This window comes from Gymnoscopelus microlampas (assembly GCF_963454915.1).
Source record: "Gymnoscopelus microlampas genome assembly, chromosome: 13".
Taxonomy (NCBI): domain Eukaryota; kingdom Metazoa; phylum Chordata; class Actinopteri; order Myctophiformes; family Myctophidae; genus Gymnoscopelus; species Gymnoscopelus microlampas.
Window position 1 is genome coordinate 42,533,831 of NC_139950.1, and position 27,246 is coordinate 42,561,076.

The window sequence follows — 27,246 nt, forward strand, 5'->3', positions numbered from 1 at the left end:
CCGCATTATCCTCTCAGTACATTGCACGTTTTGCAGTGCTGTATGTACATCGATGGGCGCTTTTGCAGTGATGAATTTACCAGGCAACGCTTCATTTGGGGTGTTATCGCATCTTTTTAGTCACAGTGTGCTGAGCACTCATGCGTAGGGGCGCATATTACCATTTACCCAAAGCCATCTTTTGATTTGCATACAGTGGCAGTGCTCTAGCTGCACTGACTGGGTCTATCGCCCCTTAACCGTGATATAGTGGCCGTCTAATGTCAAACGGCTTTGAAAAGTGAAGAATTTGGTCTCAGCACTTTCTCCCATGCTTTAGTGGCATTCGCCCGGTCTCTAAAAAGGCCGACGTCAGGCTCCTCCTTTGATGTGTGGACGGAGGCGTTTTGTTCAAAGGGGCTAACCTTTCCCGGGCAGTCCTTTGAAATGATAATTCGCCCAGCTCGCCGCAGGCGGAGCTGCGGCGCTCTCGGCGGACAGGGTCAATCAAAGTCAAACTGAAGAGCCTGCCCGTGGCTTCACCCCGCCACCTGAGTGGTCAGTGCCGTTCACTAGCTAGCTAGCTGCTGCTGTCAGCCCTGCCACGGCCATATCACTCCCCAGCTCAAGCAAGTGGAGAGGACAGGAGGAAAAGCTCACTCTTGACATGTGCCAGGGGAGCTCCAGTTTGCCCGTAGCTTTCGAGTATAGCGGGGCGAGGAACCGTGGGCGTGGGACGACTGAACCAGTGTTGATTTCGTCGACTATAACTATGACGAAAAATGTTCGTCGACTACCTTTTTTCACTGACAAAAACTAAATAAAAACTAAGCTACGATGACTAAAACTAAAACTAAATATATTGACAATTTCGTCAACAAATAAAACTAGACAAAAATGTTAGTGAGGGACTAGTGGAGAAGAGATCCAGTAGAACTAAAAGACAAGTCATTTTATGTTTGGTTATGCTCGGGTGTTGCGCTCTGAAAATAGCAGATCTACAAGCTCACAGCTCGGCGCGCTGCGACGCGTTGTGAGCTTGTAGATCGGCTATTTTCAGCATGCAACCAAGTGTGAAATCTGCCATCACAACGCCATCAAGGCACCGCCAACATACATTTTAGTCGACTAAATCAACTGTAGATTTAGTCGACTAAAATCTTATGATATTTAGTCGACTAAAACTAGACAAAAACATTTCAGATGACTAAAATTTGACTGAAACTAAACGGAATTTTATTCAAAAGACTATGACTAAAACTAAAAAACAATTTGCTGTCAAAATCAACACTGCGACTGAACACAGTAGCTGTGTAGCTGATGTTATAGAATACTGTTGGGCGACGATGTCGGGAGGCATGCGTTAATCCGACAGACCTTTTCTCCGACTATGTGGCATCCGCGTGCGGTTAGGGTTAGGGTGCGGGTTTGGTTCGGGTTTACTGTTTAATGTCGGAGCACTGCGCTGTCGGAGGAATGCGCTGTCGGACTAACGTATTGCACCCGACGATGTCATCAATTTGTCTGGATGTTTGTACAGCTCTGGCCTGTGGAATATACTGTTACAGTAGATTCATGCCAGGCCTTTCCCAATGGTTTCTGCTGCTGACTGAGTGTCCTGGCGGCGCAGGGACGCAGGTGTGTGTAATTACATCAGTAATAAGGACCTGGATATGGTCCACCTGCTTCTCTATGAGTCCGCTGCCCAATCTAATGCTGATGACAACAAAGGAGATGTGTTGTCGCTGATTATGTCCCTGGCAGAGTAGGCAGAATATATGCTTTGTTTTGTTCTATCTATCTCTCTAGCTTTGTTTTGTTCTATCTATCTCTCTAGCTTTGTTTTGTTCTATCTTCAGTATCTCTATCTCTAGCTATCTATGACTATCTCACTGACTGACTGACTGACTGACTGTCTACATACACATAATATACAGTGTACAGTACAGTATATACTGTGATGACCAATAACCAGTCAGCATTTGTACAGTAAATCCTGTATTTTGCTGGGTATACTCTAAGTGACTAAGCACTTTAGGACATAGGCTACACAGATTAGGCATAGATCTCCCATGGGTCGTTGGTTCCAGCTGGTGCGGACATGCTGGGGTGAACGGTCCCTTGTTATTGTTTGTGACAGATTCAAGACGGAATCGCAACTTGCAGAGTGCATTGTGCTCTGCCTTGCATGTAGCAGGATTCTCCTGGCAGTGCCCCCAATGTAATTATGGGCATGGATGCCCAGCCATGACAGCTCATCTGTTAGCCAGCCAAGAGGAAGCTGGGGGGGCACCTGGTGGTGAGTCCTCTCCTACCAGCACGCTGAACCACAGACGCACGCACACACACAAATTAAAAACCACACGTTCAAGAGGAGTCAATCAAGAAAATGAATGTGTCACTACTGGTACAAGCAGTGTGTTAGTGTGGCACTAACACTACACAATAGGAACAATAATACTGGATGTGAAAAGAAGAAAAGAAAAGAAAGAAAAAATGTATTGCAGTTAATTAGGGCAGCCTTGACTGAATGGGTAGAGAGGTCCCCTGGGAAACAGAAGGCCCCAGGTTCGATTTCCGGCCCCAGCTACTGTATGTGTCGAGGTGTCCATGAGCAACTGCTCCCCCTTGACCACCTGAGCAGCCATTAGCTGGGTGAAGCTGTACTGTAACTGAAATTTCCCTCACAGGATTAATAAGGTCCTCAGAGGGGGGGGGCGGGGGGTTGGAGTTTAGTGTCTGGATTTTTAGAATGTGGAATTAGTTGTTGTAACGATAAAGATACATTTGTATATATTATGCAGTAGCAATACAGGATTGAGAAGAGAAGGCTTTTATTCATTCTTTTGAAATGTCATACCTTACACACTTTACCATCCTGACTGCCTGATTTATACTTACTGTAGTTGCGCGCCAGTATTGTGCGCGAAAATAGCCGATCTAAGTATTCATTTCTTTTCTGAGTGACACTATACGCCTGCATACTCGTTTGCGCCCCTCATGTGAATAGATACCTTGAATTCTGGCAACAGGCAGGCGTGTGTGAGAGATGAGCACGACCGTGTCAGTTTCCTGGGATCAGACCCTGCTTGTCGCTACGCCTGTCAAATTGAACATTAATTTTAGATGCATCAGTCACTCCCCATGTTAAAAGGCCTTATCGGGGTGGTCACACATCTGTGTCCCGGTGACTTGCAAGCAAAGGGGTGGAGCTTCCGGTGCTGCATAGCCAAAAATGTGTCGGGTGCCGTCAAGTGGAGTTAAACTCGGTTGAACTTTTACACGTTTGTTGCCTCGGCAAGAGTCAGCCACTCCCCTGCTATCGGGCGTGTATGACCGTTATTCATAATCAGGCTTGACTGCCGCCACGCTGAGAGAGCGAGCTTCTCTCAAATCTTGTTTCTTCACATCTCGATTGGGATGCAAATAAGATGGGGAAGAGCAGTGGTAGGTAATCAGGGGTGAACCCCAGGCATTATCATTTTAATTAGTTTCAGCTTTATCATATATTCAGAGCTAATTTACAACTAAGTGGCATTGGTCTTGAATCGATTAACCCATTAAGACCGGGAACACATCTGTGTCATTTTAGATTTCTTTGGGCTATTTAAAAGTAGCAGATATACAAGCGGTGCCACGTTATGAGCTGGTAGATCTGCTATTTTTGAAAAATCATGAAAATCTTTGAATATATATATTTTTAAAGGGAATATTTTTAACTCAAATCTTTGCTTCTTGGGTTCCCTGGAACAACATATTTTGAGATGGGTGTCCGCGGCCAAATACATATAATTTTGGGGGTTCTTGACATAAAAACGTTTGAGAACCACCGATTATAGCAACATACTGTACGTTTTTTTTTTTTAACTGTTAGGATTTAGAAGACATTTGTAGAATCCCCAGAAGCAAAGATTTGAGTTACAAATGTACAACACTTGGGTCGGATATTCAAAGATTTGCACAAATCTTCATGATTTTTCACAAAAAAATAGCCAAATAAATCTTAAAATGACACAGATTCTTTCCCGGTCTTAAAGGGTTAAGTTAGATGAAGTGTTTGGTAGGGGGCTCTAATGTAATGATTGCACTGAGATCTCTAACGTGTCCTCACTCCTCACTAACATTATCCAGATGTTGACACATGGTGATGGCGGTGTGAGGTGATGCATTTTGCATTATAGTTTGAAAATATTACATTTTACATTAACACAATCTGCAATGTGTTTAACAGACACTTTCACTTGTACTATATCTAGCAGTTTAACAGACAGCAATTGCCTCACAAGTTCCCAGATTGTCAACAGCGGTGTTGAGGGCTCACTGCTGGTGACAAAATGCATTAATTGGGCCATTTTCATAATGTCACAGACATGTATAGAGATTGTTTAGACAAATGCACATAAGCAGTGGTGTAAAGTAACTAAGTACATTTACTCAAGTACTGTACTCAAGTACAATTTTGAGGTACTTTTACTTTACTAGAATATTTCCAATTGTCTATACTTTTACCTCTACTCCACTACATCTCAGAGGGAAATATTGTACTTTTACTCCACTACAATTATCTGAAAACTTGAGTTACTTGTTACTTTGCAGATATAAATTACTAGAGTTTCGGGGGGCTACGCCCCCCTCAACCCCAGCCGCGCACGGGGCCCAGCGTGGCCGTGTGTATATTGGGGGACCCAAATCGCCGGAGTGAAACTGTGGAAATTTTTTTTTGAAAAAGGAAAAAATTTGAAGAAATAATATTTGTTATGTTTCAGGGGGTCCGCGGACCCCCTGATGGTCCACTGACCCCCTGTGGAGTGTTGGGACGCGCGGGGACACCCCTGGAACATTGCGGACCATTTCGGTGTTTTTTTTTTTTTCATGAAGGTGGTTGCTTGTTTCTGGCGCAGGCTGTGCAAACCTGGCAACCCAGCGCATGCTGCCGCACGTTTAAGTGGCGTAGCGTCATGAGGGTGAGTGGGGCCGTGGCTCGGTCAGTGAAGACCCTGTAGTGCGGATGATATGTGGCATAGAGGGGCAGATTGTAAATCCACAGAGGAAACATCCGTGGGCTACCATTGGTTCAGCGATGTGTGCGGTCGCCCTGCGGCCCCTCCTCCTCCACCAATGTGCAGTATTGAGAGCCCTGACATCACAACAATTGGAGCGATGGGCACTGCACTGTGGTTGGTTAGGGTACACCTAGGGCCCAGGTAGAACCCAGTTAAAGCCTGCATGGGCAAACGCAGTTAGGACCCGCCTTGGTCCCACATAAACATGGCTAGTTGGGGCCCACCTAAGGGCCAGGTAGAAGCTACTTATAGCCTGCATGGGCATCGCAGTTGGGACTGAAGTGGATGCCGCTGACATTGCTGACATGGGGTCCATATGGTTTAGCCCACCTTGAAACCATATGGGAACTACGCTGGCATGCTGGCTGTAATGCAAACGCTGCATCATACCTGCAGTGTGTAGTTTGATGTTGTGTGTGTAGCAGATATACCTGCAGTGTGTAGATCAATGTCCATAGGAAAGTCAATGCCCAGCAGTGTTTTTTTTCCCCAGCAGAGTTTCTAGTGTCTCTGTGTCTCTGTGGAAGAGGTTGCACATGAACTCTGCAGCCGCACTGAGGCGCTCCAACACAAACACTCTGACATTAAGCTGCTTGACACAACAAACATCAGCACCACGCTGCTGTGTGTCCAAAAGACACAATATCTCCTCTCCCACTGACGTCATGTGTTCATTTATCGACAGCCGTACAGACTCCTTTTGACACATGTTACGTCGTTTATCCAGCTCTCACTGACTCTCCACATCGGGCTGTTATTTTGCTGCGATCAAGTCAACGATGTGAGAGATTAGCTATCACAGACGGACGGACAGGGGGTGAAACATAGTCTTGCGCCATGCCTTTCGGCCTGGCGGAGACAATAAAAAACCGAAAGTAAAGGAAATGGCCATTTCTGCAACAGAAGTAGTCAATAAACTATGCTATGAAAACATGGGCCACATTGGCAAAGAATGTAAGAAAGAGGCAATCATGTAGAAAATAGCCGATCTCCAAGCTTACAAAGCCTGTCAATGTGAGGCGTTTCGAGCTTGTAGATCGGCTATTTTCACAATATTTACTTGTGGAACGGAGTCAAACAGAATGGGGGGGTCCCAGATCAAGTACGTGTATTTGTGGGGGGGGGGGGGGGGGGGGGGGCGGCGTGAAAGGGTTGATAAACACTGCTGTAATCGGTGCGAAATTATCTGAAATTACTACATGACCATAATGCAGCCTAACATGCGTTGCACGTGGCGGTCCTGCCATTACGTTAGTTACTGTAGTTGCTGTGGAGCGACATAGTTCTCCAGAAGACACACACAAACATACACCATGTACAATGGACGAACTGAGCAGCAATATAGACATTCACCACACGAACGTGCATTGTTGACAAAGTGATTGCACAGCCGCTGCAGGCATGACAACCAGATTAGCGTTAGCGACATGGCAGCTATCACAGCGCCCTGTCCGTCGTGCTGCAACTGCCTGTGATGGCTACAGCAGTAACAGCAAGCTGTCTGCGATGCCATTGTCTGGAGACTGCTCTTAGCGTGACAGGACCAATGAGAGTGAGCGCTGTAGTTGTTGCTAAGATACGGTGGCGTCTCTGGCCCATAGCTTGTAGATCTCTCACACATGATTGGCCTAGGCTGCGTTGCCAGGTCTGACTTTGTGTCTAAGCAATGGTCGGCTTATTTTTGCGCGCCTTTGGGCTCGTTTGCATTGTGTGCACGGCAGCGCTTGTTTAGCGTACGTCAGCGCGACGTGGCAACGGACGTGGCAACGTGAAAGGTGATTGGCTGGTGAAAAGAAACACCCGACGTTACACCAGAAATGGTGCCTGGAGAAAATGGTGACCAAAAAAAAAGTTTGGAAAAAAAGGAAAAAAACCCCGCAGCGGCTGCCAGCTGTTGTGGTGATGAGGTCGTGCGCACGGTAAACGGTACGAAGCTGCTTCCACTTCCGTTGTGTCCGACATTTGGTGAGTAGAATTAATTATGTTGCGAGGTGGGAACGGTGTAGTGAGGCATGCCAGGTGCCCTACGCGAAACGTAAATTCAGGCCGCCCGCCGTGGCGACAGTGTTGGCGACATGTGGTCTGACGGTGTTGTGTTTAGTCGATCACAGAGCTGTGGGGTGTCACCACCGAGGGCGCGGAAGTTGCTCGCCATTTATATAGTTAGATTATATTATAAAACATACATTAAACACTTAAGCCCTATTTCATACCTAGGCCATTTGAAAATAGCCGATCTACAAGCTCACAACGCGATGCGAAGGGTTGTGAGCTTGTAGATCTGCTATTTTCAAACATTTTTGAACTTTAACTTTTGGTACTTTAAGTACATTTTGATACCAATACTTTTGTACTTTTACTCAAGTAAATGTTTGATTCCGTATTTTTACTTGCCATTTGTTCCCCTGGCTGTCCCCATAGACCCAACGTTGAGAGAACGAGCGTTAACAATACATTGTTGGTATTCTTTGCCCTGAGGTGACTAGAACCCCGTCTCAGACCTTATAATGTTCAACACACGTTCATGTCAGGGCTACCATCCTTTCCATTATGCACCCGGGTCTACAGTCATAGTGCCCTACCCACCGCCCACCCCACCTCCTACCCCCCACTGGCGACAATCCACCAATCAGGGATGAGTAATGACCAGGCTGGCTGTGATCCCAGCTTTCTAATTAGTCTTCCATTAACTTTCCCAACCTTGGCTCCTGCAGACTGCGCTTTCAACACGTGCACGCATGTACTGTACGCACACACGCAAGCACACACACACATTTAACGGAGTCTAGCGCCAACATCTTGGACACAAATACGTTTCCAGGGTAAAATCTATACCTTCTGAACTTTGTTTTATTCTAAAGATTCAAAAATATACTTGTATCTCAATATTTTTCAAAACGTATGTTATACAGTACTTTTAAAGGAGTAGTTCACCCAAAAAATGACGTATTTTCTATCGATTACACACCCCATGAAGCATTGAATTCATGGAGATTTTTTTTGTTTTTGTCGCATTCCTAAGGCAATAATTTGATGACTGGCGGTCTCTCCAGTATGAGACTCAAAGAGTCTCCTTTGAGTCTCCTACCGGATATATTAGCATCTTTCCGCCGGTAATCAAATTATTGGCTTAGTGCAACAAAAACTGAAAAATCTCCATTAATTCAATGCTTCATGGGGTGTGTAATTGATAGAACATAAGTAATTTTTTTGGGTGAACTACTCCTTTAAGTACATACTGTACATCTATTTGAGCATTTAAATTCTGAAATGTTGAAAACAGCTGTGTATGGAATGGTGTGCAACAGGACCCAAAAACCCAACCAAACATTGGTGTCACACCTTCACTGAAAAGGTGTGAAACGCTGGAGTAAAGCATTATGATGGGTGTGTGTGTGTGTGTTGCTGAATCTCTGTGGTTCTCACAGCTTTTTCCTTTTAATCGTGAATAGTCATGAGAGGCAGGGGAATGCGTTGTCATTTCAGCTGAAGAATAATGAGAGTGAGTGACATCTGGTGTTCCCCGGAGCTTTGTCAGACGTTTGGCGTCAGTTCATAGGCCACCGTACATGAGCACGATGTTTTCCCACATCCACTAGGGTTCACTTGACTGTCAGGGGAGAATTGAAGCCACGCAGCAACAGTCAGTGGTGTAAAGTGACTAATTACTGTGGTATCTATACAGCATTACATTTACTCAAGTACTGTATTTAAGTAAAAAATGTTGGTATTTTTTACTTCCGATTTTCAGTACTTTTACTTCTACTCCACTACATCTCAAAGGAAAATATTGTACTTTTACTCCACTACAATTATATGAAAACTTTAGTTACTAGTTGCTTTGCAGATACAAATGAATACATTATAAAACATACATTAACCACTTTAGCCCTATTTTATACCTAGGCTATTTGAAAATAGCCGATCTACAAGCTCACAACGCGTCGCATCGCGACGCGTTGTGAGCTTGTAGATCTGCTATATTCGGCATGCTACAACCGTCGCGCTATGAAGCATGAAACAGACGTTACAGACAGTGTGTGTGTATGGGGGCGATAAGCTGGGTGAGGGCTGGGTTTTGCAACTATTTTAGAAGAGCTCTAAGCTATGTTTTTTAGACACCCCCACCCCCTATCCGCAATGCTAATTAATTTAGAGAACATAAAAGCTCAGATGAAAGGAACCTGGCAACATGGTAATACATGTTGTTGTAAAGCTGTGTTTTCAAACACAATGCATAGGAAGCTACGGAGCCCCTAAAGGGACATAGCGTTATTTTATTTTAATTTTTTTAAGTTGTGGTAAAGATATATAAGGTGTGGCCACGACATTACCCACCTTGATATTAAACATCGTTTTGTATCCCCTTGCCAGTGTAATTACTTTAAATAGACAATCGTTGAAACGCCGTGGAAGCCACGTTGTGTACAAAAACCAAAAAAAAGTACCCATGGGTAGGCGGAGGGATCCGTGTATCCACTGGGACAATAACATTCCAACCGCGAGCAGCCATTTTGGGGCTATGGCCCGTTGAAAACGGGTGGTTTTCAATGCAAAAAAAAGAAACTGAGTTAGCAGTGTTTTTCTAAAAATCCCATAGTCAGGGTGGATGGATGTCTGTTTTTTTGGAATTACTCCGACTACTTCTTCTCTGAGTGACGATCGATCATTCCAAAGCTGTGTTAGGGCGCCCTGTGTGGAATAAAAAAAATAAAAAAATTATTGATAATAGAACAACACAGATCTGCGTTCTTGGCGGGCAAGAGCACTAATTAAATAGAACGCAGATCTGCGTCTTTGGCGGGTAATGTGTGTGTGTAAAGTGTGCGCACGAGATCCTTAAGTTGATCCCACGACTTCATAAAGGGTGCGCACGAGATCCAAAAAGCTATTAAGCAGCTTAGAGATGAGACATTACATAGCAGTGTCTGCTCCAATGCCAATAACATCTCTGCTCAGTCTCCTTGCATTCACCATAAATCTCACCTAAGATAACCTACCTCTTGCACTATCAACCTCCTGACTGAGGACATGGCTGGGGCTTTGTCATTTTCTTTTAAAAGAATGATGAGATTTTCTCACATCTTGACCTGGAGATGAATGTAATTCAGTGTTTTGCAAACCATAACCTGTGATAGTGGTGGTAAACCAGCTCACTGCCATACAATTCACTCAGCTCTATTTTACCAACATTAAATAGGACGCTATGCTGTCACAAGTCACAACTCACTAGCTAGCCAGAAGGCCAAACAACAACTATAAGCTGGCACAGCACTTGTCAACCATCTTGCAAAGCAAACTATGAGTGTATTTCTCAAAAGCAATTAAATGTGTAGCCTATGTATAATTGCATTTCATTTTCTCACATTTGAAAAAGGGATTGATGCTCTACTAACCATAGCAACACACCATTAAGCTGTAGCCTACACCTCCTCCAGCATTGATGCGCAACAGAGTGCTGCGTGTGTGCGTGCGAGCGTCTGTTAGCTGCTGTTGCAACTAATTTTATCCTGCAACTTCTGGAAGAAACACTAGATAAGATACTATAGGGAAAGGATGTGTAACTGTGAGAAATGATAAGTAGAAGAATATGTTTGACTTATGATATAAAATTCATATATTATCTGCTATCTGGCAGAAACCTTGTATCCATTTTTCAACTTTTTTTTTTCTTTTTGCAAATAAATGCCCTACTTTGTCGTACAACAGTACTGAAAATAGCCTACAAGATGCGTTGCGAGCTTGTAGATCTGCTATTTTATGCTATTTATGAAATATTTTCAAAGTGAATGTGTCTGTCCTTTCCTTATTTAACCAATGAAATGGAAAAAAAATGTTAACAAGAGCTCATCACAAATTAATAGCTACATTGGATTCATTGGAACACAGGATCCTTTTTCCATTTCCTGAAAAGTAACGGCTTTGGGCATATAGTACAAGGTTTCTGCCCGACAACGACTATATTATAAAACAATCACACTACTACAACAACATACAAATATTACACAATCCGGTGAGCTACGGATGCCCCCAGCTTGAATGGGCATGATGCCTACAGTATGTGTTCAAGTCCAAGAATAGCTGTTTTAGAATGCGAAGAATAATTCCATACTTACCAGAGGCTTTGGCCAATGGAGCTTACATATGGATAGGGGCCAGATTCCAGAGGCGTCTCTTGACCTGCATTGTGTTTAAAGCCAACACAACACGGCAATTCTCCCACCCCTTTGACCATAGGCCTAATGTGAATTGTATGTCTGCAGGTCAAAGATTTAGAGAAGCCAATTTGCAGAGACCTCTCCCTCCCTTCCCTCCTTAATATTTAACCCAACATACTGTAGGAGAATTGCGGTCACTAAATGGCCAACATAAAAACTAAACACAAGAGTTTGTGTGTGTGGGTGTGTGGGTGTATGTGCACGTGCGTGTTTGTGTGCGTGTTATTGTGTCCGTGTGTACATTAGTGTGTTATGCCCGTATGTGCAGTGGTGGAAAAATAACTCAAATGTTTTACTTACAGTAAGTAAAAGTAGCAAGACCACATTATGAAAATACTGCTGTTACAAGTAAAAGGCCTGTGTTCAAAATGTTACTTGAGTAAAGGTACACAAGTATTGGCGTCAAAATATACTTAAAGTACCAAAAGTAAAAGTACTAAAATGTTTGAAAATAGCAGATCTACAAGCTCACAATGCGTCGCATAGCTTGTAGATCGGCTATTTTCAAATAGCCTATAAAAAATAGTGTATGTTATTGTATGTTTTATGTATGTTTTATAATATAATAATTTATATCTGCAAAGTAACTAGCTAAAGTTTTCAAATAATTGTAGTGGAGTAAAAGTACAATATTTGCCTCTGACATGTAGTGGAGTAGAAGTAAAAGTATTGAAAATGGAATTGCCCCAGTTAAGTAAAAAAAAATACCTCAATTGTACTTAAGTACAGTACTTGAGTAAATCTTCTTAGTTACTTTACACCACTGTGTGTGTGTGTGTGTGTGTGTGTGTGTGTGTGTGTGTGTGTGTGTGTGTGTGTGTGTGTGTGTGTGTGTGTGTGTGTGTGTGTGTGTGTGTGTGTGTGTGTGCGTGCGTGCGTGCGTGCGTGCGCGCGTGCGTGTGTGTATGCGTGTGTGCATTCGTGCGTGCATTTAATGTACTGCATATATACGGTATGCCTAGCGTGTCTGTGGGCGCCTATCTGTGCACTTCTTACACAAGTACAGTACATGTTTCTTTCCACACGAGACGGAAACATGAATTTATGATGCTCTGTTTCCCAGCGTGTGTAGTCAGCTTTCGAATGAAGCTCAATAAAAGAGTAATGGAAATTCCTGGGGCACGTCTGTCCTGTGGCCTTCCAAACAACCAGTGGTGGTATGCACACTATCTTGGCGTATATATTGTCACTTCCCACACAAACCGTTAGTCGGTGAGCCTGTGACTTCAAAGGAGGCTTTAAAGCTTTCATTTTCTGCCATAGCGAGCAGGCAAGAGAATGAGGGCTACATTTCATGAACAAAGCCCCCAGCCCCCAAAGACATCTAGCAAAATAAAATGTCACCATCCTGAATTCAGCTCCTAACATTTAATCGAAAGCAGGGGTCAGCAACTATTAATAGATGTATGTCTCTATGGGCACTACAAGGGAGTCTCTTTGAATTCTGAACCATATGTCTGGTGTTGGGGCTGGGGGACGGTGGTTGGACTGGACTAGGATTACATTTGCAAAGTATTTTTTTTTACTCTACTTTCCTACAAAAATCTTTTTTATAATTTACTAAAAATAGTGATATATATTATATGTATATGTAACGGCCGAGAAATGTAGCGCCCCGAGTCGGAATCAGACCTTCGCCCTACGGCTCACTAGTCCAGCCAACAACCCCCTGCGCCAAAGAAGCTAGCTCCCTCAGTGGAGAAAGTTGTGGCGCCTTGGGGACGCTACACCCTCCCCTCTGTTCGAATCGAAGCGCGAGTTGTAAGACTATGTCACACTGAAAATAGCCCACTTACACGCTCACAACACATCGCCGATGCCGTAGCATCGTGAACTTGTACAGAGGCTATTTTCAGCTCACAAAACCGCCGTTACAATGGAGAAGAAATTAAGCATTAAACATTACAGAGACAAATCGCAGCGGTCTGAATTACCCCTAAAGCTATGTTCAGACTGGCAGCCCAAATCTGATTTTTGGCCTTTCCAGATTGGAATCAGATTGGTTTTATGAAGTCTGCAACTGCAGAAAATATATAAAACAATAAATAGATTTTTTTTAAATCAGATTTGATGCACATTCCTGTGGTTTAAAATGGGATTTAAAATTATCAAATCAGATTTCTAAAGATGTGTCTCAGTCCGGACTTATTCCTACACTTCATCGTGCAACCACCGAAACTACCCAACGCAACGCCTTATCTTGTAGATCTGTTATTGTACGACAGAATATAAGTTAAGCATTACCATTGCAGCTACAGTATAGGTCGACAATGTCTAAATCCGATCTGATCACTTGCAAATAATAGTGTGGACAGTCAGTCCTAAAGATTAGAGAAACAAATCGGATTTGCTTGCAGTCTGAACAAAGCATGAAACAGTCGAGGCCGGAAAAGCGTCCTTTTATCTCCCCGTATCGGTGATACAGAGAAGTGTGTGGGGGGATGGTTGGTTGGTAGCCATTGTGTGTGTTTTGTGAAATTGCCATTATTTAGTCACACGATTATCTGCCGCCACATTGTGTGATGCATCTCCCTGGCTCTGATGCTGTTGCCTGCATTGCCAGCTGTGCCATCTGGGGACAGAAGGCATGGAAGTAGCGGGATGTTGATGAAATAGGCCGGGGGGTTCGATGTGGAGGATGACCTGCTTTGCCGCAGTCTCGCAAACAGCTCAGTGTGTTGCTTTTTATATGTTCTTTTTTTTTCTCTACAGAATGAGTAACTTGTGCAGGCATGTTGGAAGTTATGAGAAAGAGAGTTGCATTATGCAGATATGAATAAATGTATGATCCATAATGTTCTGTTTGCTTATGCTGAAGCTGAACCCTATGAGTTTATGATTTGCTCATGAACCTTAAGAGTATATGATTTGTTCAGCAATAAGATAGACTCTAATGCATCTTTTATATGTGGATTTATTTTTGCTATTTTGTCCGGAGGAGTAAATATACTCTGGAGAAGGGGACATTGTAAATCCATAGTCTTTAGTGCATAAGGACAGAATCATTCAGGTATTCAGTGCACTAGTAATAGGGAATTTATTGTTTTGGCTTTCCAGGGGGAAAATTAAAGTTGGTATTGGATTTCCACTGACCAAACAAATAGAACCCAAATTTACAGTAATAAAATGTATAGATTTGTAATTGCTGGGTAGTGTTTGAACAGAAAAGCTGAAGTCATTATCATAAACTCCTTGTCACCCCCTCTACTCCACAATTGGAATTGGAACTTGAAGCCCCTGAGCTCTGTGGCACTCACTGTTCATATTTAATGTCGCAATTTCATGTTATTACACTTGCATGTGATACTGAGGCATATTGCACTCCTCCAGCCAAGGAGCCCATTCAGAAGCGCTCAATCTGATGTAATGCATTGTAATATTCATGAAAAGCTGTCTCACATGGGCTAGTTTGGGCGGTCTTGAGCGGGACGGTAACTAATTGGATTTCTTGAACGGTAATTTGGCCGTGATTATGTCGCTCTGGTGCCGACTACTATCGTCACATCTTCACTCATCCATTTAGCTCCATTGTCATGTGCAATTCCCTACAGGATCAAGCTCTGAAATAAGGAGCCCACAATAATGGAACTCCTTCCTCTTTCTCTTTCCCTGTACAGATCACACGAGTCATATTCTGTGTCTTCCTGGAGACCGACTTCACCATCTACAAGAAGAAAATGGCTCTCCTCTTCCAAGGTGTGTCTGTTTTACTTTTGACACGACTCACTGTAAATATTCTGCCTTTTCTGTCGCGTGTTGCCGCTTTGGCATTGTTATTGCTCGTGAATTAATGCACGAACGCGTGAACGCATTAGTCCATGGCGAATGTGACTAAAAAGATGCCTTATGGCTAATTATCTCCATATGTTCTAATGAGCTCCATGTTTAAAGAGATCCCAGTTATGTTCTCCTCACTATTTTTATTTATTTATTTGTTTGTTTGTTTGTTTATTCATTGCTCTAGCTCCATCATACCGTCACCTAGACGCTTCTTTCAAACTTTAAAATGTTCTGCTTCTGCGGGTACTGTATAGCGGGGACTTTTTTTTGAAACTTTTCGAATAGTTTTACACTAAATATTGTACTTTTTAAAACTTTTATTTTACACGGGAGGTCAATGGAAGATGTCAATCTAGTTTATACTTTGCTGTGTGCCTGTGCCACTTGAAAAATGGCACAATGTCTTGTGCATTCAGGGGAAAATATGCTCTTTTTGGGCAAGCAGTCACATGTCGAACTATTAATTGGGCTTAACGCTGTAAACTGGGATTTATTCTAATCAATAAAATGTATGTTAGTATATTTTATTGATTACTGTATATAAGTATGTTAATACAACATACAGTAACTAGGACAATGGTTGGAGGTGGTCTCCCTAATCTCCCATTGAGACCCCGGTGTTGACTAGGTCAATAATAAATTTGTTTGAAGTAGACGGCTAACTGGATTGAACACTAGACGCGCCGCCATCTTTATTTTGATTCAGACATCGTTGCAATTACCTCTCTCCGTCAGGAAAGACAGACGACTGACATAAAACTTACGGATTGCAGCTTTAACTCCACTGCCTTCTTTTTCAGTGTGTGAGTGATACAGTGTGTAGCGTCAACACCTCCATTAGTGTCTGTCTTTTTGGACAGGTAGCCTTTGCTGGCCATCTGGCAAACAAATAGAGTAATAGGCAGATTAGCAGAGTTGGGCAAGCAGATAGATTGTACCGCTCTAGGTATCGTAAAAGCCCCACTTTTCACATGCTTGGTGTAATGCTGTGACACTGTGGTTTCGACAATAACCGGATTTGTTTGGAAAATCCTGTGGTATTAATGCAAGATAACTGTATAGGGTTGGGTGGGGGGAAATACTGTAATCTGTACCATTGCAGGTTGACAGGAACCATGGGTAAACAACATGAATGCACTGAGGCCTACAGATTCTCATTCTAGAAACACTATTACAGGGACAGTCCATGGCTTAAAATGTAAACCTGTTGTTGGAATTCATGGAACATTTTCAAAACGCAAACGTTTTTGTGCGTTTGGGCCTTTCAGCCACACGAAAACGGCGTTTTTGGCCGCTAAAGATATACCAAAATATCCACTTCAGTGGACTTAATAGTAGACCAGAGAGTTTGAGAAACGATGACGTCACCAACGTCATTCGTGCATGGCTATTATCCTCCTATAATTTGACAAACCTCTGTAGTGGGTGCATAGTGTCGTGGTGGTGAGGCCAAAATGGTTCTGCCCGGTTCTCCTCAGTGGCTGGAGCAATTGATCTGAATTTGCCCACGGAACTGCGAAGCTCGTTTTTCGATATCACCAAATCTCAGCTGTTTATTTGCGTTTTTGTGTGAAAGAATGTCGCCTCCCGGGTTGCCAGATCATGTGCGCATATCCCCCCACGGATGCGTCGACTGGGTATGGACTAGTAATAATAAATAATAATACATTCAATTTATATAGCGCTTTTCTCGGTAGCCTACTCAGAATATCTTTACAAAAACAGAACAAACAAAACTTCTGAAACACAAAACAGAACTTTAGTAAGAGATTAACTAGTTAATAGGCTAAGAAAAGCAACAAAAAAAAAATTAAAAGGCAAAAAGAGGGATTAGAATTAGGTGGGGAATACAAGCCATATTGGCTTGCGCCTGGAAACTGCAAAAATAACGGTGGATATCTATCGGATTTTTCATTGTTTCTTTATCACTGTTAATAACTTATCATCAACTGCACCACTTCACTGGCGAGCAAAGGTGTCTGGTGCACCCAATAATAATATTACTAGTCCACCGTGGCCGCGGCGGCATATTTTTATTGGGGTGCTGAGGGGAAGCTTGAATATTACTAATTGCCGGTGCTACAGAGTAAGTGTGGCTATAAACCTACCAATATACGCACCCATGACCAAATGCAATCGCGCGTGACACCAAGAAGTCTGTAGGCTATGCCTGGCATGTGCACAGCCAAGTGAGAATACTCTCGTGTGTACATTTTATCTGCTACACCAGCAGTGGTGGAAATGTACTCGAGTACTGTACTAAGTACAATTTTCAGGTATTTTTACTTTACTCGGGTATTAGCGCAAAGCACGTACACCCTGGCCTGTACTGTACACTGTAGCTATATTACAGTCAGTCAGTGACAGAAACCAACCTCACTGCTGTTGGTTGCTAGATCCACATCACCAGCGCATCAGAAGAACAGCATTTTCATCCAGAATTGGGGGATGGGGGGTATTTTTTGACCCGTTTCCGAACGTTATATTAAAAATGTGAAGGCAGACGCGAGTTTCTACATGTGTCATTAGTAATGATAAAAATTAAAGAACGGTTGTAAAACAACATTAAAAAATCGTGTTTTCTGACGGTGCCAAATTTAACAGATTAGCGTTCCTGGCCTGCTGCTGATCAGCAATGCGCTCCGGTGTTCAATGTGTTTCTGCGTTTGATAATGTAATTATGTAAAGTATGATTTGAACATGCACGGTACATCTTTATAAGACCTAAATGTACCCTTCAATGTCTTGTTTATCCCCAAAATGACTGGATTTCACAGGTGTTGCATCATAGGCTATATAAGATAAATGTAAATATGAAATCAAATTGAAACCTGCTGCTGATCAGGGATGTGCTCCTGGGTTCAATGCGTTTCTGCGTTTACGTGTGGACAGAGATATCTTTGTCGCGTGGACAGCAGGGCAGGAATGAGGGGAAGGAGGCCATGAAGGCCATGGCCACAGTGGCCCCTCAGATTGGCCTTATGCCCTGCAAAAAATGATCTGCCCTGAGGCCACAGTGGCCTTGATGCCCCCTCACACCGCCCAGTACCCCAGCTGATTTCACCATTTTCTCCTTTGCTTCGTTCCTGTCAATACAGCTTTACCAACCAGTGTCTTTTGTTGAGATTCTGAATACTTAAATCACCCGTTACCGTACTTCCGCATCTCTAAATGAGTCCAGTGACTGACTAGTCTAGGGTTGAGTGTGTATGAATGTTTGACTCAGGAGTTACTTAACATTTTGTTGATTTAAAATAATAGTTTAATTTGATGGCCTTGCTGCCCAGGCATTTGACCTTTATGCCCAAAGCACCAAAGGCCAAATGGCCTTGACCCTAAAATGATTACATTCCAGGCCTGGTGGACAGGGATTAGTTTTTAAACGTGTAGCCTAGGCCTTATACTGGCAACGAGAAAAACGCATGATGAGATGGCTGCAGATTACCAATACTTAGGCATGTAACGATTTATCATAAATCGATTCAAATCGACTCAAACTGGTGACAATTTAAATCGATTTAATAATACGATAAGACAATACTTTGTTAGAGAAGTGATTTAAAAGAATAGTTTTCAGTCATTTGCTACTAAATTGAAAAGAGGATCAGAGAAAACACACTATTGTAAAAAAAAAAAAAAAATGTTTTAACACAGAAGAAAATACTGGATTTGTGTAAGAGAGATTTTTTGGTCATTTGTCTGGAAAATAATTGTGTTTAAAAAATCGTGTTGTTTGTTTTCACCGAAAGACGGAAGCGTTTCAAAAAGCGTTCTTTTAATTGTTTTATACTATCTGTGGATCGTTTCTCTTAGCCAGTGGAGCTTTAGTTACCGTGAGCTGTATTTTCTTTTACTGTTGTTCTTCGATCTTCAAATCCTACAATCTCTTAAAAACAGCGTGAGATTCCTTTTTGTTATTGGCGCGGTAGTTGCTGGCCAAACAGGAAACCGGTGTGGTAGTTCCTGGCCAAACAGGAAACCGGTGCATTTCCGTTTCCGTTTTCCGGCCGAATGACGTCATTTTCGCGGGAATGGCTAACCTAACCACCGTTTCAATAGAAAATAGTTTATAAAAGGCTTTCGGGGGTGAAATTCATGGAGTGGGTGTTGTGAAACATTTGCCACTCACAAAAGATATACAATTTAACTTTAGTTTTGTTGAAAAAGTTACCTAGTATTACTTTAACATGAGTAAGAAGCGAATAAGCGAGATACCACTTTCCAACTTGGTATTTAAGGCTGACGATTGCCTGATTCTCTACCCTATACCACTTCAAATCAGTCCATTGCCAGTCATCATTAATGAAACGCAGTGCAAAAGATCTAATAGATGGTGATATTAGATGACTGCACCTCTTAAGAGCAAGCAGTAACATTGTTAAGGTATTTTTCCTTGCATCCGGCCATCTACTATTACAGTATATAGGCCTATATCACATCTCTCCAGACAGTGGTTGGCGAGAGTGGTAGGTGAGTGCAGCGTCATTTAGGGCTGCAGCTATTTTCTTTGTCAATTCGTTTTTTCAATTAATATAATAGTCGAGAAGCTTATTTTTGCCGATAATGTGGTTTTATTTTGTATATCAACGAATCAACACAAAATAATTGTAGTTTTAATAATCAGCTAATTTGATTTGTCTGATTAACCTATTAACAGTTTTGCATAAAAGTAGAAATAAATGTTGATCTAGAAGCTCACAACGCGTCACAATGCGATGCGTTGTGAGCTCCCAAACTCCCAAATTGATTTGGGAGTTTTCCTCCCAAATCAATTAATTGTATTAAATTATTATTATTACTTTTTATAATCGATGAAATGGATTAGTTCTGTTGCACCCCAGCGTCATTCAGTTCAGCGAGGCCATCTCGTTGTGGAGTGTAGCTATACACACACACACACACACACACACACACACACACACACACACACACACACACATCAGAAGTTATTTTCCATTTCTTCATGGAAGCCTTCCAGCGACCTTCACTGACCCGCAGGCAGTTCAGTGTTTTCCAGAAAGTACATGTGAAGGGCAGGCACGTGGAAGGGTTCATATTGATGCGGGCGTGAGGTGAATAAAGTGTCCAGAAATGGAAACGGCCTTGGTCTTCTGAGAACTACCGTTCATTTAAATAAGTAGGGGTTCAAGCCACTACGTGGGCCTCACATCCCGCTGATCCGACAGATACATGGGCTCGCCACCTTTTGTGTACATATATGGAGCTGACAGATTAGTTTGTGCCTGATGCCATGACGACACATTGAGGTTAGAGAACACACTCCATATTTGGGCGTAGCTGCAGTGGGAACTCCTTATATGGTTATTGCTTCATAGTGACATGAGCGTGGATGACGTGGTCCCAAGCCCCAACCCAGTGGTTGCATTGAAGCGCATTGGACATGCTGGCCATTCATAGGTACTGCAGATGGGGCCACTGTACATTAACGAGCGTAAACGGTTTCGACCAATGGGCTCGACTCACGAGCTTGCGCACGGGGCTGCGCACCGCGGTGACGCAAAACACGTCACAGAGGTGACGCACAATGCGTCACGCGTCACAGAGGTGACGCACAACGCGTCACAGAGGTGACGCACAACGCGTCACCTCACAGAGGTGACGCAAAACGCGTCGCAGAAGCCCCAAATAGGCCTCGCCCATCACATTTCCCAACCCGGAAGAGAAGGGGTGCTTTCGGCCCATGCGCTAGGTGAGCAATTCAATGCAAGTGGATGGCAGGGAATATCCGGTGCCCTCTCTATTATTTTTTAACTCTATGCGTGGTCCGCCGGACGGTGGGCAGGCAGGTCGGCAGGCAGGTCTTCCCATTAGCCAATTTTAATATAGGATTGAAATATAATTGCAAGTTAAGGTAAAAGTTGTATCAAACTTTAAGAAATTACAGACGGAGCATTTATGAGAATCCTACATGACAGCGGCACAGGATGAGATATTAGATATTAGTTATCGATCATACATTTTTGCTTAATTCTGTCTGGAATTGGAAACAGAGATGCTAGCCGACATTCATGATGACCATTCAACAGGTTTATTGTGACACGTGAGCTTGTAGATCACAACTGTGATGCGAGTGCCAAGACCTGTGGGATACAGCAGGCAACCAGACTCAGTTCCATTCAGGAAAAAACAAACATGTAGCGTGCTCCCCTTCCATTCCTCTGCCTCTCTCCATTCAAGCCCTCCCCCCCCTCTCTTGCATCCTCACCTCTTCTTCTTTGGGGCTATAGGCGCAGTCACCAGCTCTGATGGGTGGCCCGCGGAGGATTGGCTTGAAGAGCCCGGGAAAGCTGCCGCTGCAACAAGGCTGGCTGGCTGGCTGGGCTGGCTCCGCCGCCATGTTAGCATTATCTCCCGTTTACCCTGCTTTGCCTGCCCCACCTCCCCAACGGAATACTGCAGCGCTCACAGGCCCTCATCTTCCACCGTTCCCAAAGCGGAGAATGTTTCGTTTTCCCCCTACGCTCCTCTCCCGTCATCATGCCCATGCAACTCCCTGTGCAGGGCTCTCTTTCCCCGGAAAAGATTGCATTCTGGGGAGAGACTGTAATTATATTGCCTGGCCCCCGCTTCACCCAGCGCCCGTCTTGTCACATTAGCCCATTAAGACCTGGAACGCATCTGTGTCACTTTTTCATTGGAGCTAAAAAGCATTATTTTACACTTTGGCTATTCAAAAATAGCAGATCTACAAGCTCATAGCGCGGCACCGAGTGCCGCGCTACGAGCTTGTAGATCTGCTATTTTTGAAAAATCGTGAAAATGTGTGCAAATCTTTGAATATATATATTGTTTAAAGCGAACATTTTTAACTCATAGATCTTTGCTTCTGGGGGGTCCCTGGAACAAAACAATTTGAGATGGGGGTCGGCGGCCATCATTTTGGGGGTCCTTGACATGAAAAAGTTTGAGCACCACTGATATAGAAACATACGTTTTTTTTTCACAATACTGTTGGTATTTAGAAGACATTTGTAGAATCGGCTTCAGGTCTTAAAGGGTTAGTGCTCTGAGATGAGATTCTGGAGCTGTTGTTCTGTGTGTTATCACTCTGTGGCCGTTTATGAGTGCTATCAGTGCATGACTGCAGCGTCTGTATGTGTTATCTCCTCAGTTTACCTGGAACAGTGCAAAAAGGCTCAATACTAGGCTTTGTGTCACAAAGGCAATAAAAGAAAGCGAGTGTTAATTATCATACGTGGACTATACTGACACGTGGTGCGTTGCTAATGAGTGCTGCAGAGGTCGGCGTTCTATAACGTGTGAAAAGATGGCGGGCCGGAGGGCTGTTTCCAGAGCGCCACGATAATAGCACTGGCCTCGCCGCCGAGCATCAAGTGCATTTCCTCGTCGCAGAGGTCTGCCTGCGATGTGCCCTTTTGACCTGTACGGTTAAAGCCACGTTTTTTTTTCCCTTAGCATTAGCAGAAAATGGAGTGTGCGCATGCGCGGGTCGAGGGGACATTAATTTCACTCCTCAACCCAGCTTCAAAGAAACCAGGTTGTGCACACGCACAGTAAGTCGTCCTCCATGTCCTGGAGAAGAGACGACGATTAACACCTCTTTTTATTTCCATTCTCTCCTACACCTGCTCAAATCGTCCACTTCACCAGCTTTCAGCATGTCCTCTTTGGAAGCATCAGAGTGATGTGCTCTCTTTTTCCAGGCCTTTTTCTGCATATTTGATTTTAGAAATAGCTTAAAACAGTATAATTACTAAAGCTTTCATCGAAACCGTATTCATACTTTTCGTGTCGCCCGGTCGACACCGACAGCGATTAGTTTTTTTGCAGCACCTGATAGGTGTGCTCCAAAGATATACAGAGGATGATTGGCGTGATTATAACAGTGTAGTGGAAATGCAAAATCCTCTTAAGTGTGAGAGCAGTTGCACCTGGGCTGAGCGGAACAGGAGGCAGCGAATGAGAGGGGCTGTGAATTAACTCTGCAGGTGCGCGCACAGTCTCTCCGATAATACCTCATCATCTCCACCGCCATTCCAGAAGAAGCCCAGTCAGTCGTCGTCCGCACGCAGCCGTGCGCTGACATCACCGCGCCGGCTTGAAACCGCCGCTCCCGTTATCCACCCGTGTCCGCTCGGTCTTATAGCAGCCCGCTGTCGGCACGAGCCCCCGCACAACCGACACACACACACACTCACACACACACACACACACACACACACACACACACACACGCTCCGCTCATCCTCCTGCTATATCCATGACTCATTCTCACTTTTTTCCAGTTTCCATGCTGCTTGCATATTACCTCATCTTTCCACTTTCTTTTGTTCTTCCGCTGTCAGCAAGCTGTTATGAAGCTATCGTGATTGGTTGCCATGATATTTCCGCAATACTACCACTGCTGTGTGCCTGTGCGTGTGCGCGCGCTTGTGTGTGTGTGTGTGTGTGTCTGTGTGTGTACGCACCCGTTGCCTGCACGTCTTGAGATGCAGCACCTGTCCGGCAGCATCAGCCTGACGCGCCCGGCTCTGAGAATAGGCACAATAGGTTTTTCTTTATTGAAGTCTTAGTGTTCTCATTTGTCATCATGCCGCCGCTTTTCCACGCATTCACTCAATCTGTCAAGTGCCAATGACTGCGGCGGGAACATGTAAACAGGGCATTTGCATACAGGAAATTGTTTTATTACAATGTGCCTTCCCCACAAGCTGTCAATATGAGAGAACCGGAATGAGGCCGCTCAGCTGCGAGAGGAGGAACTGGAAAAATAGCCCCGCCGCTGACAAGCACTCTCATACAGCTAGTGCACGTGCGCCCAGGCTGACACATATCGTACACACGCACACACCTATTCACACGCTCACAGTAAAACATGGTTATCAAATACAGATGGGTGGGAGACAGATTAACCACTTACAGTAAGCCCTATGTACTGTACGTTTTTGTACAGTACGTCGCATCGTGGAATGGTGTCGTTTTAAATGTTTGACAATGTTTTTGAACATTTTGTGCAAAAATGTTTGCAAGGTTTTCCTGTAATGACATGCCCAAAAGAGGGACGCCAGGTTTAATGTGGTTAAAGGAGTAGATCACCCAAAACAATTACTTATTTTCTATAAATTACACACCCCATGAAGCCTTGAATTGATGCATTTATGTATTTTTTGTCGCATTCCTAAGCCAAAAAAATTATGACCGGATGTATATCCAGTATGAGACACAAAGAGTCTACTTTGAGTCTCCTACCAGATACATTAGCATCTTTCCGCCGGTAATCAAATTATTGGCTCAGGAATGCGACAAAAACAAAAAGAAATCCATGAATTCAAGACTTCATGGGGTGTGTAATTTATAGAAAATAAGTAATGTTTTGGGTGAACTATCCCTTTAATGTGGAATAACCTGAATAACTGAGTGGAGAACCATAACACATGCATCTGCTTCCATATAGGTGGACTGCATGATACAATTAAGCAATTAACATCCTATCATGCTCTCATGACATGTACATACTGTATGTAAAATGCTGAGCAGATCCAGTTGACCTAGATGTTGGATAAAGATGGCAAGAGAAAATGATCTAAGTTACTAAGAAAGAGGGTTCATTATTGGGGCATGGATGGCAGGAGTTTGTATAGGGAATATCTTTTGTTAGAATACTGTTCCATCCCCATAGTAGAGCCCCAGAGACTTGTACCATCTATGCCAAGGTGCATTGGCTGTTGGCTCTTGGTGGCCCAACACCTTCTTATTTAAGACACTTTATGTCAGTTTTCACTTTAATTTGGTGTGAGCTCTGATCATTTTCCAGTGGTTTATATTAGATTCAATTAAATTAATTGTGCATATGATTGACTACCAGAATAGAGCAGATTCCCTAGAGGAGTGGATATTCTGTTGATTCTACTGCTATTCTCACAGAGACTAAGCCCTGTTTTTAGTCGGCTGGAGCAGCAGTAAAGTTGAACGTCCCCATCAGGAAACCTTGGTAGAGGTTTGGGTTTTGTAGTTACCTTGCCATGATGTAACTCCAAAGGTGGGCAAGAAATAAAAAATAATTTCTCCATTGATTTGAAATTGATCATTCAAAATATTCTCCTCATTGACTTACATTGTAACAGCTCTCAGGATTCTTTTAGCACGTAAAACGAACGCAAACAAAGCTGATTCAGACAATATAGAACATCACAAAACCAAGTACTGTTTGTTTTTTTAAATAGAAATGTCAACTTCCTGTTGAGTTTACTATTTGAAGATCCGGATCCGTGATTTTTCTTCCTAATAAAACTAGCAAAATCAACAGGAAGTTGTTATTTTTATATAAAACAAAAAAGAAAAACAGTACTGGGTATTGTGATGTTCTACAGGTATATTGTCTGAATCAGCTTTGTTTGCGTTCGTTTACAGGCTAAAATAGTGACTTTGAGAGCTGTTTCACCGTACAATGTAAGTCAAAGAGGAACATATTTTTGAATGATCAATTTCTAATCAATGGAGCAATTATTTTTAATTTCTTGCACACTTTTGGAGTTATATCATGGCAAGGTGACTACACAACCCAAACCTCTACCAAAGTGCTCTTGCCTACTGTATTTCAAAAAATTGCAAAAATTGGAATGCTTTGTACATTTTGAAATAGTTTGCACACCGCAGGCTCAGAAAAGCACAAAACCACCACATAAAGTGTCCCCTCTGTACAGCTATTTACAATCTCCTGTACATACCGGCCTTGCCAATTGAGCCTTATGGCCATGGATATAATGATGTATTCATTACTTACGTACTGTACAATGCCCACACACTTACCTGCCTCAAGGGTGTTGTAAGTGTCTGACAGAGAGTGAACATCAGCGTTTGCGTTGTGAAGGAATCCGCGCATCTAACCAGAAGCTTCAAGGGAATGCTGCGGTTGCAGGCTATTTTGTAGATTTCTTTTTTCCTTTTTAATGCTAATCCAAAAATTGAAAACACTAATGAGAAAAACCATTCAGTTGATTAACACATAGAGCTTAATCAATGCCATTAATCACTTGACATGATTCTGTTATGCATTCAGATTGGCTCCTAGACTATGATTGAAGACATGCATGTCTTGGCGCAGCGCGTGGAGTATTATTTGCAAGCATGAACGCAGCCGGGGCAGCTGTGGGTTTAGGAGAGTAGAAAGCATGTTGAAATTGATTCTCGGTGCACTCCTCCACTAATATGATGTGGGTGGCTGCCCACAAGCTGCGCTCTGTCTCCCATTCTCCTCAATCAGCCACAGTGCTGACAACATTAACACAGCCTTCACATCTACAGGGGCTTGCACTGTTTCACTGACTTTTCCAATTGACGCTTTATTTACATGGCACTTATATGGTCCCGTCTTTGTAGCGCGTGTGAATTCCCCACTGTCCCCCTAATAGGCGCCTTTCCCCCCTCTCCAGTGTTTGTGTGTCACGCATCAGCATAAGTGAAGCCTGTAATTTGCAGTGATGGTGCAGTGATTGTTTTAAAGGGTCTTGGACATGCGGCGTGGCTGCACTATAAACCCTAAAAGGAGTGAAAATTAAGCTTGAATGACTTGGTTTCACTGGGCTGTCCGTGTGTGTGCGTGTGTGTGTGTGTGTGGGGGGGGGTGCACAGTGGTGGAAAAAGTATGCAATGTTTTACTTAAGTAAAAGTATCAATACTGCAATGTAGAAGTACTCTGTTACAAGTAAAAGTCCGGAATTCAAAATTTACTTGAGTAAAAGTACAAGTATCGGCATCAAAATGTACTTAAAGTACCAAAAGTAAAAGTACTCATTATGCAGAATGTCTCATTTCAAGTTTCCAAATGTATAAAAATCTTTTGAAAATAGCCGAGTGTGAGCTTGTAGATCGGCTATTTTCAAATGGCCGAAATGTATATAGGGCTGAAGTGGTTAATCTATGTTTTGTAATAATAATCAAAATCTACAAAGTAACTAGTAACTAAAGTTTTCAAATAATTGTAGTGGAGTAAAAGTACAATATTTGCCTCTTAGATGTAGTGGAGTAGAAGTAAAAGTATTGGAAATACTCAAGTAAACTACAAATTCCTCAAACTTGTACTTAAGTACAGTACTTAAGTAAATGTACTTAGTTACTTTCCACCGGTCGGTGGGTGGGTGTGTGTGTGTGTGTGTGTGTGTGTGTGTGTGTGTGTGTGTGTGTGTGTGTGTGTGTGTGTGTGTGTGTGTGTGTGTGTGTGTGTG

General features: G+C 43.1%; 1 protein-coding gene across 2 annotated transcripts in view; it reads left to right on the forward strand.

Annotated features, from left to right (window-relative positions):
- Positions 1-27,246, forward strand: part of macrod2 (mono-ADP ribosylhydrolase 2) — an 839,875-nt gene that overhangs the window by 752,113 nt on the left and 60,516 nt on the right. For both annotated transcript variants that reach the window (XM_084075313.1, XM_084075314.1), the window contains exon 9: positions 14,878-14,956. In XM_084075313.1, the coding sequence (XP_083931439.1) occupies positions 14,878-14,956 (79 nt within the window). The remainder of the gene's footprint in view (positions 1-14,877; positions 14,957-27,246) is intronic.